This window comes from Pituophis catenifer, unplaced genomic scaffold (genome assembly GCF_029215685.1).
Source record: "Pituophis catenifer annectens isolate HBS135680 unplaced genomic scaffold, rPitCat1.0.hap2 SCAF_11, whole genome shotgun sequence".
NCBI lineage: Eukaryota > Metazoa > Chordata > Lepidosauria > Squamata > Colubridae > Pituophis > Pituophis catenifer.
Window position 1 is genome coordinate 1,481,282 of NW_027256891.1, and position 20,696 is coordinate 1,501,977.

The 20,696-nt window shown below is 42.4% G+C and overlaps 1 protein-coding gene across 1 annotated transcript; it reads right to left on the bottom strand.

Annotated features, from left to right (window-relative positions):
- Positions 1-1,222: 1,222 nt before the first annotated feature.
- On the bottom strand, positions 1,223-13,866 carry LOC139322831 (vomeronasal type-2 receptor 26-like). The gene is made up of 5 exons (XM_070952080.1): positions 13,699-13,866; positions 8,776-8,976; positions 4,800-5,012; positions 2,864-2,990; positions 1,223-2,133 (listed from the first exon to the last, which is right to left on the bottom strand). Exons 1-5 carry the CDS (start codon positions 13,864-13,866, stop codon positions 1,223-1,225), a joined length of 1,620 nt encoding a protein of 539 aa, XP_070808181.1.
- Between the last annotated feature and the right edge of the window lie 6,830 nt (positions 13,867-20,696).

Sequence of the window (20,696 nt, forward strand, 5' to 3'; positions counted from 1 at the left end):
TTTAGCCAGGATGCCTGTGAGGCTCCCTAAGTCGAGCCAGGCAGATCTGACACAGATGAACCCATGAGATCAGTTCACTGCTGGGCTTTCCACTTTGGAGAGAGACATTCTTTTCCTGATGCAGTGGTGGGTTCCTCCTGGTTCGGGCCGGTTCAGCTGAACCGGTAGTGGCGACGATATGACATCACCGAACTGGTTCTCTTTGTTCGGGAGCTGCCCACCCCCGCGTTATTCTTAACTTTTATTTGGCCCTGCCCCCAATCTATTTGCTGCCTCCCGAGTCCCAGCTGATCGGCTAGAAAGAAAAAAACTGTTTAAACTCTTGCCGCGGGGCTTCAAAGAGCCGCCCTACAGCTGATCAGTGTTAAAAGGCAGTGTGGTAGTAGACCAGTGCGCTCGAAAAACAAATGGGTAGACCGATGCCTCCTAAAACAAATGAGTAGACCGGTACAGCTCTGCAAACAGTTAAAAGCCTGGTAGACCAGTACCTCTGCTAAATCCTAGAGAATTGTCACATGACCATCAAACTATCCCCACAAAATAATCCACGCCCACAGAACTGGTAGTAAAAAATTTTAGAACCCACCCCTGCCCTGATGGTATTTGCAATTCACTCAATCTCCTGCTTGCAACTATTCACATGGAGGGGCCACAGGTGGCCTCTGCTGGTCAAAATGTGGTGTGATTCACCCTTGGGTGGATCTCATCAAAAAGCTTCTTTCACAGGGCAAGGGCAGCTATGGGAAAGGTGAGCTAAGTAGGTCTCATTGGAAGAGAAGCTCTAAGCAGGGAGGGGGGCACCAACCCTATCTGGCTTGGCGGTGGGACAGGCAATCGTTCCCATGGAGATTATCAAACAACATGGGTGGAGCTTGGTTCCCACAGCTTCCATCCTACCTCTTTTCCTACTCACTCTCTCACAAATATACACTTTTAGCAGCAGTCAGTAGAAATTATTGCTCAAATCATTTCTTAAAAGGTAAGTTTATTGTCAGTTGCTGAAGATCCAATTCATTTGAATGATTTTCACACAGTTCTCTTTAGCAAGATTTATTGAGATGAAAGGGAAGGGCGTTATGAGAATTACAGTCATTCAACCATTTTGAATTTTGAAACATACCCATATGATTTTCTTTGACTTCTGCATACTATCTAAGTGGAAATAATTAATGTTTTATTTCAAATAAAATGAAATCTTACAATTCAACCATGGTGTTGTATCTCATGTTTTTACATTTACTCTGCCTGTAAGATGCTCCTTTGTGTTCAGGTCTGGCCTCAGAAGGATAATGTAGCACTTGGAAATGAAGATGCAGCCCAGCAGACCAGCACTGGAGGCCAGGATGGAGAAGACCTGCACAGCCACCATGTATTTCCCTTTGGTGCTCAGGTAGGTGGGCACAAAAGTCACCCAGACACTGCAGAAGACTAGCATGCTGAAGGTGATCAGCTTGGCTTCGTTGAAGGCCCCAGGCAGATTCCTGGCCAGGAAAGCCACCGTGAAGCAGATGGCAGCCAGGAAGCCCATGTAGCTGAGGGTGATGTAGAACATGACAACGGCCCCTTCGTTGCACTGCAGGATGATCTCTCCAGGCTGGGAGTGGAGGTCAGAGTCAGGGAAGGGGGGAGAAACTCCCAGCCAGATGGAGCAGATGACAAGTTGGACTGCAGAAGAAGAAAGGATGATGGAGTTGGCCAAACTCTTCCCCAACCATCTCTTCACTCGGTTTCCTGGTTTTGTGGCCAGGAAAGCTAGAACCACCATGATGGTTTTGGCCAAAAGAGATGAAACGGCAACTGAGAAGATGATGCTGAAGACCGTTTGTCGGAGAAGGCAGGTGGCTTTCCTTGGTTGACCAATGAAGAGAAAAGGAGACAGGAAGCAAAGCTGGAGAGAGACCAGGAGGATGTAGGAGAGGTCCCGGTTGTTGGCTTTGACAAGGGGAGTTTCTCTGTATTTCATGAAGATGATTAAAACAAGGCCTGTAGTTAGGAATAAGAGCAGGGCAAAAGAGTCCAGGATGATGCCCAGATGTTCTTTATGAGGCAAGAAGGTTATAACTTTAGGGATACATTGGATTCTGTCTTTATTTGGATATTTATCATCTGGACACTTGATGCATTTTTCCGTATCTGAGAAAAGCAAAAAGCAATATTTGTTTAACATTCTGTCCTTTCAAATGTCAAGAATTATATTTTTGGGAAAACAATTAATACCAGGAATGTTTTCCAAGATGAATTGCTTAACAACTCCTCAGAAAAAAGATAAGAAGAATACAATTTTAAAATATATATATAGGTCTTTGATATTAGGGAACTTAGAACTTGATAGATTTCCTGTATAATGTGCTGAACCTTCATAGAAACCTACATTATTAGAGGTAAATAATAAATCAGTTAATCTTTCTACATAAACCTCCTGGGCTCTACCAAGTGGCCCTTCTGAAGATACTGGATAATGCCTATCTTGTGAAATCTAGTTGGCTGGCAGGGAATGGTAGTCCTGCAAATAATCTGGAAAAGCTATTCGGAGAATTGGTAATATATATGTAATGAGGTGCACTCATAAATATCTACACCATCTCACTGTTCTTAGAACGGTAAAAGTGGCAGGAAGCATCAAAACAAAAACGAAGAGGTATTTCCTCTGGTAGCAGTAAACTTGCCCAATCGGCCATACCTCCTTTCTCTTCCCAGACCTTCTTTTGAGGTCTTTTTGCTATTCTTCCCTTTAGAATAGAAATTGTGCAGGTTGAAAATAAACAAGAAAACAATTGAGTTTCAATCTATCTTGCATTTTCACCAAAATTCTATGGCTAAATCCGTTTGGGCAAAACCTGTCCTTTCCTTTGGTGTCACCCACCTTCCTGAGTGGAGAAGGTTCCCTCCGGGCAAGGAATGCAGTCATAGCAGCAAACTGGCTCTCCTTCTCGAGCCCTCTTGACAAATCCAGGTTGACAATTTTCCACACATTTGGACTGAGGCAGGGACTAAGGAAAAAAAAAATGGCAAAGAAAATGTGTTAGGATTCATCATTCATGGAAAAATAGAGATAGAAATAAACATTAGACAAGTAGTTTCTGGTCTTCATTAAAGTAAAGATGAAATCTCTAACTAGTCTGAAAGGGTTACAAGGGATACAACTACAAACACTTTTCTACTTAATAAAGTCTGGTGGAATGGAATTGAGAGAAGATTTAAGGGTTAAGAGACAACCAGTGAGTTCCTTCTCATGGCCATATTAATATTCATTCCTCCATGCTTCATACAGCCATGATATTTTCAGAATGATAAACTATTCATGTTAAATTTTAGAATATTTATTTTATTATATTTATTAAAATAGTTTAAAACTGTGAGGAAGAAAAAAACCTTTGACTAGTAGGATATACAAACTTTTCTTCCTGAACTGTATAAAAGTTGCAAACCTTTTTGAAAGCAGTCCCAAACAGTCTCTGATTTAAGATAAAAAGACATAATTCCTTACAAATTAGGGCTGTCAGCTCTAAAGGAGATATTCTTTGTTTATTTGTATATTTCTTCTTCTTCAATTCATATTGCGGTCATGCCGTTGAAATGAGACTAAAACTGACTGCCTTGTTTCTTGAACTAGAGTGAGGCAAGATGGAGATCATGAGAATATGTCCCTCAAGCAGGGTTAGTCAGGTAACGTTTACAGCAGGTAGAAGGTGACACACCAACTGGCATGGAAAGACAGTCCCACTTTCATTAGTAGTTAAATTTGGAACCTCCTTTTTGACCATAGAGACCTTTGGTAGATAATAATCAAGGTACAGATTTAGTATGTTCTGTGCACTCAACTTCCTGAATGTCTCATGCAAAAACTAAGGTGGTTGCTTTTGAGAAGAGGCAGACTAGATTTAATTGGAGCTTGGACAAGGAATGTATAGATGAAGTGAAGTCCTATCTATACTTTCAGGCTTGTTTGTAGAGAAATAGGTTCCTGGCTCCCATATTTGAAGAAGAGTTCTTTAAGGGCCACAGCCTGAGCCAATAGCAGCAATAGCACTTAGACTTACATACTGCTTCCCAGGGCTTTACAGCCTCTCTAAGCAATTTACAGAGTCAGCCTCTTGCCCCCAACAATCTGGGTCCTCATTTTACCCATTTTAGAAAGATGGAAGGCTGAGTCAACCTTAAGCCTGGTGAGATTCAATCTGCCAAACTGCTGGCAGCCAGTGATCAGCAGAAGTAGTTTGCGGTACTGCACTCTAACCACTGTGCTACCGTGGCTCATAGGGCAGCTCCCCAACCATAGCTATCTGGTATTATCATTGTATCTATGACAAAAGTACATAACAGCAAAATAATCTCAATGATTTGGGGCAAGGAACAAGCCAGTTTAAGACTATCAGCACCACAATGTCACCCACTTGAGAGCTTCTCTCACCAGTTTTATGGAGATATGAGATGGCGGAGGGGACAGTACATGGTCTGATCTATTTCCCCAGAAACATCCCTTTGCATCCCATTTTTATTTGGACAGTGAGATGGACAGCTGGTAAGTTAAGCAAACAAACAACCTAATCAATCAATCAATCAATAAAAATGTTGGACACTATTGAATCAGCTGAAAACTGTGTTCCATGTTATAGTACCTTTAGGACGCTCTGGTCAATATCACTGAAGCCTCCCAAGCAGTCGAAGAAACTAGGAAGGTTCTAGTCCCCACATTCAATCCTCATGGAAAGTTATCCAGCTTGGTGAGTAGGCTTAGCCCATTTGAGATGGATCTAAGGCTTTGGAAGTCATTAGAAAAAGTCCAAAATATTCCTCACCTTGTTGAGCAACTTTAGCTGAGAAAGTGCGTCTTGGTTGATATTAACTCTCCCTCTTTCTAAACTCCCCAGTTGATGTTTGATGGGATGACCCCGGGGGAGAACCAGCAAGCTCATGATATTCAGCTCTGGTGCTACTTCTCCATTTTCATCCAAGTATAGTTTAAACTGTGAAATGTTGAAAAAATCATTCTTCTCAATAAAATGATTGAACTAGAAGAGAAACATACAGGAATTTTAAAAATAGAAAATTGGGTTTCTTATCCCACGTGGGGATTTCAACCTTTCTTGTAGTGTTGTCTAACTTATTTATTTATTTATTTATTTTATTTATTGAATTTATATCCCGCTCTTCTCCCCGAAGGGACTCAGGGTGGTGAACAGCCGAAAATTAAAATAACATACAATATAAAAGTTAAGATAACTAAAAATAAATTAAATTAATCGGCCTCCCAATTTAAAACCGCAAGCTATACAATTAAAAACTAACCCATAAAACCTATTCAGGCCAGGCCGGCTTGCTGAAATAAAAATGTCTTCAGGGCCTTACGGAAAGTGCGGAGATCCGGAATCAGCCGTATTCCGGGAGGTAGCTCGTTCCAGAGGGCGGGTGCTCCCACAGAGAAGGGTCTCCCCCTGGGGGCCGCCAGCTGACATTGCTTGACCGACGGCACCCTGAGGAGGCCCTCTCTGTGAGAGCGTATTGGCCGGTGGGAAGTTATCAGTAGCAGAAGGCGGTCTCGTAAATACCCTGGCCCTAAGCCATGGAGCGCTTTAAAGGTGAGAACCAACACCTTGAAGCGCACCCGGAAGACCACCGGGAGCCAGTGCAGCTCACGCAGAAGAGGTGTTATATGGGAGCGCCATGTCACTCCCGTAATTATCCACGCAGCCGCATTCTGGACCAGTTGGAGCCTCCGGGTGCTCCTCAAGGGAGCCCCATGTAGAGAGCCCCATGTAACTTGCAAATCTTGTGAGTTGGGAGAACAAGAGTTACCACTATCTTCAACAATTAAAAAGGTTCCGAAAAAATTGTCAATCATATATTAAAAAATACGCATTGAGAAAATATAATCGCCAAATTTCTCTATTAAAGGGAACATTTTAGAAGAGATCACAAATACATTGAATAAAGAAACAAAGAGATTAGGCATAAACTCCTTGGAGAAAAAATGGGGCGATTACAAGAAAGTGTGGATTGGTCAAGAAGGACATTGCCAGTCTAATCTCCTCCCAGGTGCACCAGAGAGGAAACAGGTCCACATGAGCTAAGTCTACTTTATTGAAAGTCCGCATCAGGAGAAGCTTCCCAGTCTGAAAATAGCCTGGGAGGAAGATCCTTTCTGTCAGTTATACAGCTGACTGCTTATCTGATCATTCCCTAGGCAGCATCTCCTCCACCTGTTCCCCAAGGCCATTTATTGATTTTTATTTTTTTTTATTTATTTCTATCCCTTTATTATTTTTACAAATAACTCAAGGCATCCAACCTATCCAACGTATCTTCCTCCTCTCTATTTTCCCCACAACAGCAATGAGCAGCATGTGAGGCAGGTTGGGCTGAGGGAGAGCGAGTGGCCCAAAGTTAGCCAGCTGGCTTTGGTGGCTAAGGCAGGACTTGAACTCATGATCTCCCTTGAACTAAGGAAGAATTTGATCTGGTGCCATACTATATTTGCAGATATAACTACACTCTCTTAATAGATTGTGGAAATGCTGTTGATATAATTTGGTTTCAGGAAACTATTATCAAACTGCTTCCTGAAAATTAAGTTAATTAATTAAGATAATGAATTTCAATGTCTTCATAAAACTGGGGAGTTATGAATAAATTAGCCCAGTGTAATCTATTTTTCTACATTGTCATTAATACAGGCAGGTTGTCGATAAAATATTATTTTGTGATGCAACATTTATATCAACTGTTAGACATAGCTAGTTTGATGTCATTTTTTGAAATACCCAGTTTCAGAACAAAAATTATTATTTCCTAATAGAGGTGCAGAAGTAAAATCATGCAGAAATATATGTAACTTTTACCAACTAGGACTCAACAAACTATGCTATCTCATAAAAGAATAATGGGATGGCAGTCATGATGTAGAACTTTCATTAAGATTTCATTTGTATTTTTTCTCATATAGCAGAATAACAGAGTTGGAAGGGGCCTTGGGAGGTCATCTAGTCCAATGCCCTGCTTGTGCAGGAGAGTCTATATCATTTCAGACAAACGGCTATCCAATCTCTTCTTAAAAATCTCCAGTGTTGGAGCACCCACATCTTCTGAAGGCAACTTCCGTTCCACTGGTTAATTGTTCTAACTGTCAGGAAATTTCTCCTTAATTCCAGGTTGCTTCTCTCCTTGATCAGTTTCCCATCCATTGTTTCTTGTCCTGCCTTCAGGTGCTTTGGAAAATAAGTTGGCCCACTTCATCTTTGTGGCAGCTCCTCAAATACTGGAAGACAGCTATCATGTCACCCCCAATCCTTCCCTGCATTAGGCTAGACATACTAGGACAATCTTTTAATTGGAGAAGGGAGGATACAGCCTGTCACACAGAATCTTAAGACTTGTTTACTATTTTTCCAGAGTGTCGTACATGGAATAAGGAACTCAGTTAGAAATTCAGTAAAGCAGAAGAAGTTTGGCCTCCACTTCTTTGTCCGGCACAGTTAACCAGGAACAGGAATTGAGTTCAAAGTTCTACAAGTTTATTACATGCTACCCAGGGGTGGGTACTATATACCTTTACTACTGGTTCGCAACGGGATCGTGCATGCGCCAAGCTTCTGCGCATGCGCAGATTGCTGTGACAACATCCAGGGCAGTGGGCGGGGCCTCCCACTGGTTTTACTACCGGTTCTTGTGAACCGGTCCGAACCGGGGGCAACCCACCACTGATCCTGCCTCTCCACAAGCTACACTATTAACTTAATCTACTAATTATAAAGCCAAATTGGCACAAGATAAGGTCAATGGTATTCATAGGGAGGGGGGCCTTGGGTCTCTTTTGGGGTTGTAAGAACTTCATACCAATGATGCATTTAACCGCACATAGAGGCTTTGCTTGATAATCTACTACAGTCATAGAAGAGAATAACAGAGTTGGAAGGGACCCTGGAGGTCTTGTAGTCCAACCCCCTGCCTAAGCAGGAAATCCTATATCACTTCAGACAAATGGTTGTTTAATCTCTTCTTTAAAACTTCCGCTGTTGGAGCATTCGCAATTTCTGGAGGCAAGTTGTTCCACTGGTTAATTGTTCTAACTGTCAGGAAATTTCCCCCTAGTTCTAAGTTGCTTCTCTCCTTGATTAGTTTCCACCCATGGCTTCTTGTCCTACCCTCTGGTGCTTTGGAGAATAGCTTGATCCCCTCTTCTTTGTAGCAGCCTCTCAGATATTGGAAGACTGCTATCCTGTCCTTCTTTTCATTAAACTAGATATACCCAGTTCCTGCAACCATTCTTTATATATTTTAGCCTCCAGGCCCCTAATCATCTTTGTTGCTCTTCTCTGCACTCTTTCTAGAGTCTACATCTTTTTTACATCGTGGCGACCAAAACTGAATGCAGTATTCCAAGTGTGGCCTTACCAAGGCATTATAAAGTGGTATTAACACTTCACGTGATCTTAATACAAGCAATCATCAGTCAGAAAAACCTTAAGTGGGATTCTGCAAAGAGAAGGCATTGGACTAGATGGTCTCATGGTCTCCTTCAAACTTATAACTGTAAAATTATAAGGTGGTAATTCCAAACCCCTATCTACAGCAATTTATTAAAAAATGTACCAACAGTTTTAAAATTAGCCATTTTTAATATCAAAGTAAATCCATCATGGTTCCCCATGTAATTAAGATTGGCCAGACTTGTTCACATTTTTTTTGCAGAAGGAGGTTGAGATAGTTCCCTTCATTCTCCTTTGAATTCCTTCTCTAAAGGAACTAGGTGGATGGATCCTTGTCGGGATCCCATACCTGCCATGGCTCCAACTTCTCTTTGCTCTTCCTTTTCCTCCTGGATTGGGAGGAATACGCAGCACTCAAGGCATGGGACAGAGACTTAATGACATTATAAGAAGACTCACTACTTGTGATCAAAGTGGTTCCATATTTCTCTTGTGTCCCCAGAGGGGCTTTCTGGGTGCATCTTCTCCGGCCTTTGACAGAAAAGAGGAGCTTTGAAAAAGAACAGCGAAAATAGTATTGAAACTGAGGTTTCAGACGGAAACTGGGTTCAAAGGCATCGTCCTTAGGCCTTTCTTTCACCTGAAGGGGAAAGCTCCAAATACTATGTATGTATTTCAAAATGTTTTCCTTTTCCATGTCATATAATCCCAAGCCTGTCAGGATCCAGACTTTCCCTTCAATGGGTCCTGGCAAATTTTCCAGTGTTGAGTGGAAAGAATGGAGTCTGTCTTTAATGGAAATATATTCTGTGAAGTGAAGAAAAACGTTGACTTGTCTCCATTTAGAGAGGGCATTCCTGAGGGCTGCTGCGTGACTTGTTGAGAACAGTTGTGATATAACAACACAAATTCTGTTCCTGACAAGCACAGGAGTGAAAGTCCTCAGGAAATTCTCTCCATTCTCTGTGTCTGTAGAAAAGACACCAATCAAGATCCATCTGAAATGGAGGAGCAGTTGGATAATTCCTGCATAGTGGAATCCTTCTTTGGGGACCATCCTATAGAAAAAGGGGAACTGACTTTTATCGCTCAGAGCCTCTGAAGCAGTTTCAATACTGATCTGAAAAAGCAGTGAAAGATGTTATGTTATATTTAGGGTCAGATCAAGTCCTAAATATTTGTTTTTAATAAATCTAATGATTCCCATGAACATATGACAATAATTGTTGATTAGCCATTAGGCAATAGAGAATATAAAACTGACAAAAACATATATACAAATACAATAAAAAACAAATTAAGGTAAAAGAATAAGAAAAAAGGCTGCAAATGATATTTCCATGCCACCCCTAAAATTTAACACCATCAGACTCACACATACAGATTTCAGCTGAATTGTGTTTTTTTTTCCAAATAAGGAGCTGTATATATATTATGTTTTACTTCTGATCACATAGAAAATATATTGTATACATATAAGGTTTACCGAGGAGCTGAGGGAGTTGAAGCGCCGGAAAAGACGCCTAGAGAGTAGTTGGAGGGCCAGTCTTCTTGAATCTGACCGGACACTAGTAAGATCCCACATTAGGAATTACTTAGTGGCGATAAAAGCAGCGAAATGTAGTTATTTTGCTGCTCTTATTGCATCATCAGATAATCGCCCGGCCGCCCTCTTTAGGGTGACCCGCTCCCTGCTCCACCAGGAAGCGCGGGAGGACCCCTTGGAGGGTAGAGCCGAGGATTTTGTTCAGTATCTGTATGACAAAATCACTCAGATTCGGGAAGATTTGGACTCCGACTGGGTAGTCTCAGGGGGAGAGACGGGGGCAGGTCTTGAGAATGTTATCTGGGATGAGTTTGATCCTGTGACCCCTGAGGACGTGGACAGGATTCTGGGTAGACTGAACGCGACCACTTGTTTATTGGACCCGTGTCCTTCCTGGTTAGTACTGGCTTCCCGGGAAGTGACACGAGGCTGGCTCCAGGGGATTATAAACGCTTCGCTGAGTGAGGGTGACTTTCCCGCCGCCTTGAAAGAGGCGGTGGTGAGGCCTCTCCTCAAGAAGCCTTCCCTGGACCCGGCAATGTTGGTAAATTATCGTCCGGTCTCCAATCTTTGCTTTGTTGCGAAGGTTGTTGAGAGTGTGGTCGCGCAACAGCTCCCCCAGCACCTGGATGAAACGCCGTATCTGGATCCGTTCCAGTCGGGCTTCAGGCCCGGGTACAGCACGGAAACGGCATTGGTCGCGTTGGTTGATGATCTCTGGAGGGCTCGGGACAGGGGGTGCTCCTCTGTCCTGGTCCTGTTAGATCTCTTAGCGGCTTTTGATACCATCGACCATGGTATCATGCTGCACCGGTTGGAAGAGTTGGGGGTGGGAGGCACTGTGTTGCGGTGGTTCTCCTCCTTTCTCTCTGACCGGTCGCAGTCTGTGTTGACAGGGGGACAGAGGTCGACCCCGAGGCCCCTCATATGTGGGGTGCCGCAAGGGTCAGTCCTCTCGCCTCTCCTGTTCAACATTTATGTGAAGCCGCTGGGCGAGATCATCCGTGGTTTCGGGGTGGAGTACCATCAGTACGCTGACGACACCCAGCTGTACATCTCCACCCCGGATCACCCCAACGATGCCCTTGAAGTGATGTCCCGGTGCCTGGAGGCCGTACGGATCTGGATGGGGAGGAACAGGCTCAGGCTCAACCCATCCAAGACTGAGTGGCTGTGGTTTCCGACGTCCCGATATAGTCAGTTGACGCCATCACTGACTATTGGGGGCGAATCATTGGCCCCCACGGAGAGGGCGCGCAACTTGGGCGTCCTCCTGGATTCACGGCTGTCTTTAGAAGAGCACTTGACGGCCGTGACCGGGAGAATTTTTCATCAGGTTCGCCTGATTCGCCAGTTGCGTCCCTTTCTGGATCGGGACTCTTTACGCACGGTCACTCATGCCCTTGTCACCTCCCGCCTGGACTATTGCAACGCTCTCTACATGGGGCTCCCCTTGAGGAGCACCCGGAGGCTCCAACTGGCGCAGAGTGCGGCCGCGCGGGTGGTAATGGGAGCGACATGGCGTTCCCATGTAACACCTCTCCTGAGCGAGCTGCACTGGCTCCCGGTGGTCTTCCGGGTGCGCTTCAAGGTTTTGGTTACCACCTTTAAAGCGCTCCATGGCTTAGGACCCGGGTACTTGCGGGACCGCCTACTACCACCAATAGCCTCCCACCGGCCGGTACGCTCCCATAGAGAGGGGCTCCTCCGGGTGCCGTCAGCCAAACAATGCCGACTGGCGGCCCCCAGGGGGAGAGCCTTCTCTGTGGGGGCACCTACTATCTGGAACGAGCTCCCCCCAGAGATACGGAGGATCCCAGATCTGCGCACCTTCCGCCGCGCCTTAAAGACCTTACTATTTCATCAGGCCGGCCTGGCCTAATTTTCCCCCTCTTTTATAAAAGATTTTTAAAATTTTAAATATCTTTTAGTATTTATATATTCAATTTTAAATTGGTTTTAAAAGTTTGGGGTTTTAAATTTGTCGGGGCCAAAATTATTTAATTTGATTTTATTCTATTTTTTAATATTTTGTATTGTATGTGTTTTTATTGTCTGGCTGTGCACCGCCCTGAGTCCTTCGGGAGTAGGGCGGTATAGAAATCTAATAAATAATAATAAAAAATAATAATAAGGATCCCAATAAGCTATTTGTCTAATGCGTAGACCAAGAAACTGATCTCTCTCTTCCTTACACAACTGACATTGAAATAATAAATAATATGTATGTTATATTTGCTATTTATGGGGCTGCACAAATAAAAGTCTGTTCATTATAAAGGATTTGGTAAAATCTTCCATATATGACTCAAGTAAATACCACTCTAAGGTGTTTTTGTATTTCTGCAACACTTTGGCAATTTGGAAAGTCTGTTTGTAGCAGCTCATCCATTTCAGTTTTTCAACCTTACCGAGGATGGCTATATCTTTCTTTGCTTTGATCTCTGAGATTGTTTGGGTAGCGATCATTTGAGCTACTTCCCCAAGAATACAAGAGACAGGGAGATCACAACTCCTAATATAATTTCTCAGATATAATCTTTAACTGAAATTTTGTTTGGTCTAACCAACTGAATTTTGAGGTTGGTTGGTTCTTTTTGAGCTTGGCTGTTTTCTTGCAGAATTTTCATTACCCAAACTAGGTAACATCAACAGTCTATCACTGATGATAGTTTACCTAGTTTGGGTAATGAAATGCCTGCAAGAAAACAGCCAAGCTCAGAGAGCACCAAGGACCCCCCCCCCAGTTCACCCCTGAGCTACAAATATTCTCCTTTATTATAGTACAACTGATTTTTGGCATTCTCTCAGTTCCCATAGCTTTATTTTCAGATCAATAATAATATGCCCTCATTTTATAGAAAAAAATATATATAAATTCCCAAATGAGCTCTGAGGGCAGAAGCTGAAGTCCTCTTATTCTTCTCCAAGATACTTCTCAGATGCTGTGATTGGGTTTGTTTTAGTAATGATGTATTTTAACTACCATACTTCAGTTTGATATGAGAGCTTGGTGGTAACCTAGGCAATAGAGACTTTAATATAGAGGTCTTCAAACTTGGCAGCTTTAAGACTTGTGGACTTCAACTTCTAGAATTCTCCAGCACTTAGTCCCTTTCTCTAAATGAGCTTCATTGTTGAAGAGGGAGCTAACATCCAATTCCAGAGAAAACTACCCTAAGTAAGGGAAGATGTTAATTCACTCTATTTACTCACTGTCAAATAGCTATATATGGCTATGATGTCATTTTCCAAAGATCATGACTTTTGATATTGGTTTATCAATAATCAGGGAATTATTATGACAGCAGGAACCAATTCTTCTCAACAAATACCCAATCTAGCTTGAGACTATAATCATAATATCATATTGTCAGCATAAAAGAGGCGTTTAGTTTCTTAGGCATGTTTGCTTCAGAATTTTTCATTGGCCCTGGTAAGTCATATCTAGACAAAATAACTATGGTTCATGTATGCACTCCTGTTTTACCACTTCACAAGTGTGCAGGAAAAGCCCCCAAAGCCAGGGGGATGGTGTCATGATAGGACATGTCTGTTTTGATCCTTCCTCTGCCCCACTGTGGATCCCAATTGCCAGCAATGACACCTACAGCAGCCATGGAGAAAAGCAGCTCTTGAATTCAATGGAGAAAATATGGCTGGATCTACTGCTCACCCTTACAATTCAACTCGGCCTACCAGGCATAAACACACATACACACAAACCTGTGGGATTTTGTAGATGTTGGCTAATGTTGATATCTGGTTGGAGATGTCCCTGTCAGCTGCATTAATCAGGACCAAAATATTGTCCTTCCTTCCACAGCTATAGTTGGGAACATTGGCTTCTCCAGTAGAGAATATGTCCATCAAGGCATCTGAAGTGCCAAGCATGTTGAAATAGTTGTCGTGGATGTTGTAGACCAATGTGAGATTGTGCAAGAGCTGGGGATTCTTGCTGACAAGTTGAATGGCAAAAATATAGGATACTATATATAAATGGGAGTGTCTGCTGTAAAAAAAAAAGTGTTAATGTTATTATCAGCATCACGAACAGAGTGAACAAAACAGTTTTTTTCAATTTAATCCTCTATCAATTTTCCTAAAGCCAATACTGATACAAAAACCAGAGGCAAACGATAGTCATCAATCATAATTTAATATTTGTGAGTGTGGAGAAGATGGATGGATATAATCCTCCGCTATGGTTATGCATCACAAGTACACCATCATTCATAAAAATATTAATTTTTATCTACTCGCTTAGCAGGATTCGAAATAATTCGATCATTAATGTAGAACCATCATAAAAAGAAGAGGATTTTTGATAAGTAAAAAAAATGCAGTTTAAAAAATGTCATTTGTTTATACAAGGATTAGGAATTGTATATTAATGAGCAGTTATAAAAATATGAAACTGGGCTATGCATGGACAATACAATCTTTTCAATCACTACCTTAAACAAGAGTTAATATTCAAGTGATGAATTCAAATTTGGATGGAGAAAGGAAAATAATTTGGAGTTATTACAGTTTTTATTTTGCCTCATCTTTGGATTTCAGTTACTTCCACAAAATAAGACCAAGGACAGAAGCCACGGAAATTAAAGTGATTTAGGAAATTAGAGACATCCTGCAATACAGAAGTAAGTAAAATACGAGGGGGAAAAAGGAGAACAAACAAAGGGAATTGCAACCCCATCACACTGAATGACTTACAAGTGGAACTGACTAAAAGGAACTGTGTTGAAAGACAATGTTGAACGCAATATTGTTGCTGCAGAGATGATTATACCAATGAGATGGTCTCCTGGCCTGTAAAAGCTCCATGGTTTTTTCTCTTTTGGGTGCTCCAAACTTGGTGGGCACTTCATTCTAAGCTTCCCAGAAATTGGCAGGGACACCAACAGCATCAGAAGTAGAAGCAGGAGGACCATATTTCATAGGGGGAAATCAATCCTGTTTCTAAATATGAACAAGATTTAGAAGATTTCAAAGCACTCCCAGAAGAAGGAAATGCCAGCGGCTTTCCTGATTCAGACAGAGACCAACTGAGCTGCACCTGAAAAGGAGAGAAAGGCACAATCAAGAGCATAGTCCCTGCCTGTCCCAAAACTTGTGCCACACAGAGCACGACCTGAGGCATTTATCTTTTCCTGATACAAGATCCCTTGCTTGTTGCTTCAGTCTGATGTTAACATCAAAGGCAACCACTGGAGAACTACAAGAAGTGTCAGTGTCTACTATTGTGATAATTACAGAGTGACTCGATTTGTCCTCTGGAGCTTCTTGACTTCTTCCAGGGCTCCATGTGCAGAGGGGTAGCTAGAGAAAAATATGCTAGTGAATAATCAAAGATACACCCAGGAGGCTTTGTTCTCTAGTGGTTGTGGTCCTTCTTTTTAGGACATGTCCAGAAAGTGATCCTGGAGGAAGGTAGTTCCATAGCAAGAGAATTGATCTCTGTGGTCCTTCAGTCTGGTCTTTTGTCTTCAGAGACTTCTGTGGAAGGTCACCCAGAGCTGTGGAGTTTGGTGTCACTCTAGGTTCATGTCACTTAATTCTAGTGCTGCCTGTTTTCAAATATCAAGGAAACAATCAGTACCCTTGAACTCTGCCTAATGTTAAGACTAGGGCCTGTTGATGATTTTCTTTTATGTCACAATTTCATATATTCATCCTAAATTGGAGCTGGCTTTAAAATTGCTTGTGCCTGAGACAAAAATTCCATTTTCTATTTTTTCTAGCAATATTTTTGGATGAGAGCTGATTAAGGGGCAGGAAGGTAACAGCCTGTGGACTACATTGTTGGGTAAATAGGAAAAAAGACAGAGAGTGAATGGAATATTTTTTTTTCTTTTTATGTTTTATGTTGTTTTCCCATATTGTTATAAAACTCTAGGATTCTTTGTATTTTGAAATTTCTTAGTTTATTAAATAAAGAATGGACTAGTTCTGCAGCTGAGATGGTGATGATGCCTACAGTGTGGTGGATGGTGTGACCTGATTTTTTAAGATCTGGTGGACTTTCCTCCTTCTGGTTGTATGGATGTACTTAGTGGGGCGAGACCCCTTTGACATGCCCATCTCAAGCTGTGGTGTGAGCCCTTTCCCCAAAGACCTCCAAGTGCTTTGAAGGTGCGGTTAGAGTCCTGTGTTCCTGGCTTATCTGACCCCCCCCCCCACTAAGCGGTGTTCTTCTTTATACAAAGTCAGCTTATTGCCCCCACAAACAGGGTCCTCATTTTACCTACCTCGAAAGGATGGAAGGCTGAGTCAACCTTGAGCCTGGTGAGATTTGAACTTGCAGTAATTGCAGGCAGCTAATGCTACTTAACAGTGCTTTAGTCTGCTGCGCCACCAAGGCTCTTATGTATTCAATTCATGCTTATACTTGTACGTAGTATCTAATATGTACTCAACAAAATAAAATAAATAAATAATTTTTTTTTTAAAAAAAGTTTGCACCAAGATTTCACTGAGTGGCTACATGTACAGAGTGCAAACCATGTAGTGCCTTACTCTTGCATGTTTAGGTCTGTAAAATTAATTTCTGTTGAATTATAACTGTCAAGATGTAAAGCCATCCTCAGCATCTCATCCACTTTAGGCACTTTATCAGAAATGCCTAAATATTTGAGGTTGATATTTACTTGAGCAACTGGACGCAATGGTTAAATTTAATTTAATTTATTTTTAATTATTTTAACTTTTATATTGTATGTTATTTTAATTCTCAGCTGTTCACCGCCCTGAGTCCCTTTGGGGAGAAGGGCGGGATATAAATTTAATAAATAAATAAACAAACAAACAAACAAACAAACAAATAAATAAATAATGAAGATTTAACCAAATCCCTTGTAATGAATAGGCTTTTATTTGCAGAGCCCCAGATATGGATGACGTAACAGATCTTGATTTAATACATCTATTATTTCAGTGTCAACCGTCCCATCCAGTCATCTAGCAAAGAAAGACATCTGGTCCATTGTTTTCACAAAGAGTTTATTTTACTACAGTTTAAGTGCAGAATTGGAGTACTATCAGCTCATGTGACCTTAATACTAATCCCTCTGGAGATCCAACCTAGGACTGCATTAGCCTTTTTGGCAGTGGCAGCACACAACTGTTCATGCTTAACTGGTGGTCTACCAGGACACCTCTAGCTCTCTCTCACAGTTGCAAGTTTTGAGCCAGGTACCACCTATTCTATTTCTGTGCATTTAGTTTTTCCTGTCTATGTGTAGGAGCTTACATTTCTCACCACTGAACTGCATTTTGTTAGAGAGGGCCCAGTCTTTTCAAGGTCTTCCTGAATCTTGAGCCTATCATCTAAAGAGTTAGCTATTCCTCCCAGTTTGGTGTCATCTGCAAATTTGATGAGTTCCACTTCTAAATATCTGCATTGCAGCCTTGGTGTTTATTTTGTAAAAACCAGCAGATGAAGCAATTTGGTTCTATAGTGTCGAGATTTACTGCTAAGTTCAACCACTAAACTAGTTCCATATAAATCAGTGTTTCTCAACCTTGGAAGCTTGAAGATGGGTGGACTTCAACTCCCAGCAGCGCTGGCTGGGGGATTCTGGGAGTTGAAGTCCACCCATCTTCAAGCTACCGAGGTTGAGAAACACTGATATAAATTGATAATGTACAACTTGTTATTTTTATTAATTCCACATTTTCACATCCTTTTTGTTAAATCAGTTTCAAGTGAATCACAATTGTTTATGTAGGTTTTTTTTTCTTTTTGAACCACAACTGATTTGTTTTTTGGTTGTAGTCGTTCGTCTTTCACTATTCAACCAAAAAAAAGAGAGGAGATAAGAAAGTAGTGGAAGGGTCAGTACCATTAATATCAAGGAATTTGAACTGGATTAAAATGATTGTTTTAGCCTTTAATCCTTATCATGAACAAATAAAGCACTGGAGAAAAGTAAACATATTTTACCCGCAATGGTACATTCAGTTGACCACTCTCCTTGACGATGCCATCTTGCTTGATTTTATGATAAAATTTTTGTTTTCTTTTATTTCTCGTTGCTCTCCTGAGCTCCAAAGCTCTCCCTCCTTGAGCCTTCAGGAAGATCTTTCGGCTTAGGGTGGTTGATAACCTTAACAGGAATGGCTTGATATCACTGTTGATGCAACAGCCATGTTTTGTGATGTGCAACAGATGTGCTGGTGCCGCACTTTCATCACAGAGGTGGGAAAAGCAGCACATGGAAAGATCTTCACAGCTGACTGGAATCTCTCTTTCCCTCGTTCTTTCCTATGAGCTAAGGAGCTACTGTAAGTGGGATTGTTATGGAGACCAGCTGGGCAAAACAGCAGGACTCATTTTGACTGTTCAGTTTGCCATTACTGTCCTTCGTGCCCGTGATTTATTTGTAGATTCCTTTACAGCAGGGGTGTCAAACTCGATTTCATTGAGGGCCGCATCAGGGTTGTGTTTGACCTCAGGGAGATGGGGTGGATTTGACCAGAGTGGGCGTGGCCTGCTCGATGTCACTGTCGGGGGCGCCTGTGGCGGCTTGAGTGCTCTGCCAGTGAGAATGGGCTCCTGAGCTCCGTTTCCGGCTTCGATGGCCTCCTGCATCCCTCTGCCAGCGGAAATGGGGCTTGGGAGGATTGCCGGAGACCGTTGCAGCCGGAAATGGAGCTCAGGAGCCTGTTTTCGCTGGCAGAGGCACCGCGGGCCGGTCCCTCACTGTTTCTAGAACTAGTGGGCCAGAACTAAACCCCCCGTGGGCCAGATTCAGTTTGAGTTTGACACCCCTGCTTTACAGCATTAATCGACTGCCAGAATCAAGAGATGCTAGGTGGTTTACAAGGAAGTAACAGTGTGTACTGTTGTGTGTACACAACAGTACACACACAGCAAGATAGCACCTCTACTCAATCCATCAGTGAGAACTCACTCAATATGAAAAGAGATCGGGAGTATATGAGGTGCTTGCTTGTCTTCTCTCCAAGACCAAACCCATCTGGTCTCTTTTTAGAAAGAACGGGAATAGATCGGAGGGTCTTACTGCTATTCAGTCACGGTTTGTGTAGTTGCAAGGATTGTAGATAACATTGGAGGAACTTGAAATGGTGAAGAATTCTATATATTTTCTATATAGAATTCTATATATTTTGCTTGAGAGTGTATAAAGTAACCCCCCCTCCATCTTCACGTTGAATCAAGTTGAAATGCAGATTTTTCGGTTATCGTGTCTTCCATGTACACAGCAATTGTGGGTTCTTTCACTCTAGTGACCAACAAAATGTCTACAATTGCTTCCATGTAGTCCTTGACTTGTGACCATTCATTTAACAGAGTTTGATGTTAGGATGGTACTGAAAAAAGTGATATAAATCTGTAGTGGTGTCCCCACATTCACGTGATCAAATTTGGGAATTTGGCAGTTGGCACATATTTATGACGAATGCATCATTGTGGGGGTCACAAGTTCACCCTTTGTGATGTTTCCCGCTGGTTTCAACAAGAAAAGCCAATAGAGGGAGCCAGATTTGCTGAATAACCATATGTTTAGCAACCAGATGATTCACTTAACAACCATGGCAAAAAAGGTTGTAAAATCAAGTGAGATTCATTTAAGAACTGAATTGTTTTGCGATGGAAATCCCAATTCTGGTTGTAAGTTGAGATCTATCTGAATAAACCATTCTACCAAATGCATATTAGCCCCCCAAACACAGCAAGCTGCCTTTAATTGTTAGCTTAAAATGCATCCTAGCAGCAACTTTTCAGGATTTCAGTTGGGGATTGTTCCAGATGAACTGGAACTGGTTTGCTTCCTAGCAGCCTGGAATGATGTCCTTAGTAGAGCTGCATTTCTGGAGATGGAACCTGCCTCAAACATCACACTTACCCCTGTCCGATCCCTTAGGGAAGAAAAGCCTTCGACTCCATTTGGTTAAAGCAAAGGGTTCTTTTATTAAGAGTGTCAGTTGCAGTGAAGCCAAGCCAGCTCTGAAAGCATCTCGTTTGCTGGACACAAAAATAAAGTGTAGGTTTGCCCCCAGCACAACCCCCCCCACCTTGTGACCAGTCCATTTCCAGCCAAATGGAGCTCGCCAAGATGTTTTGAGAACTCTGAGATATTTGGGGATAATCCACATATTTCTCAGGCTGCCTGGTGGGATACTGATACAAGTATCCACCTTGCTGCTCTGGCCCTTCGCTCCTGTCATTCCCCCCTCCTGATTTCCTATCACGTACCTTTATTGCCCTTTCATCTTTCCCTTTCATCCTCCCCCCCCCTTCTTCTTTTTAGCCAGGATGCCTGTGAGGCTCCCTAAGTCGAGCCAGGCAGATCTGACACAGATGAACCCATGAGATCAGTTCACTGCTGGGCTTTCCACTTTGGAGAGAGACATTCTTTTCCTGATGCAGTGGTGGGTTCCTCCTGGTTCGGGCCGGTTCAGCTGAACCGGTAGTGGCGACGATATGACATCACCGAACTGGTTCTCTTTGTTCGGGAGCTGCCCACCCCCGCGTTATTCTTAACTTTTATTTGGCCCTGCCCCCAATCTATTTGCTGCCTCCCGAGTCCCAGCTGATCGGCTAGAAAGAAAAAAACTGTTTAAACTCTTGCCGTGGGGCTTCAAAGAGCCACCCTACAGCTGATCAGTGTTAAAAGGCAGTGTGGTAGTAGACCAGTGCGCTCGAAAAACAAATGGGTAGACCGATGCCTCCTAAAACAAATGAGTAGACCGGT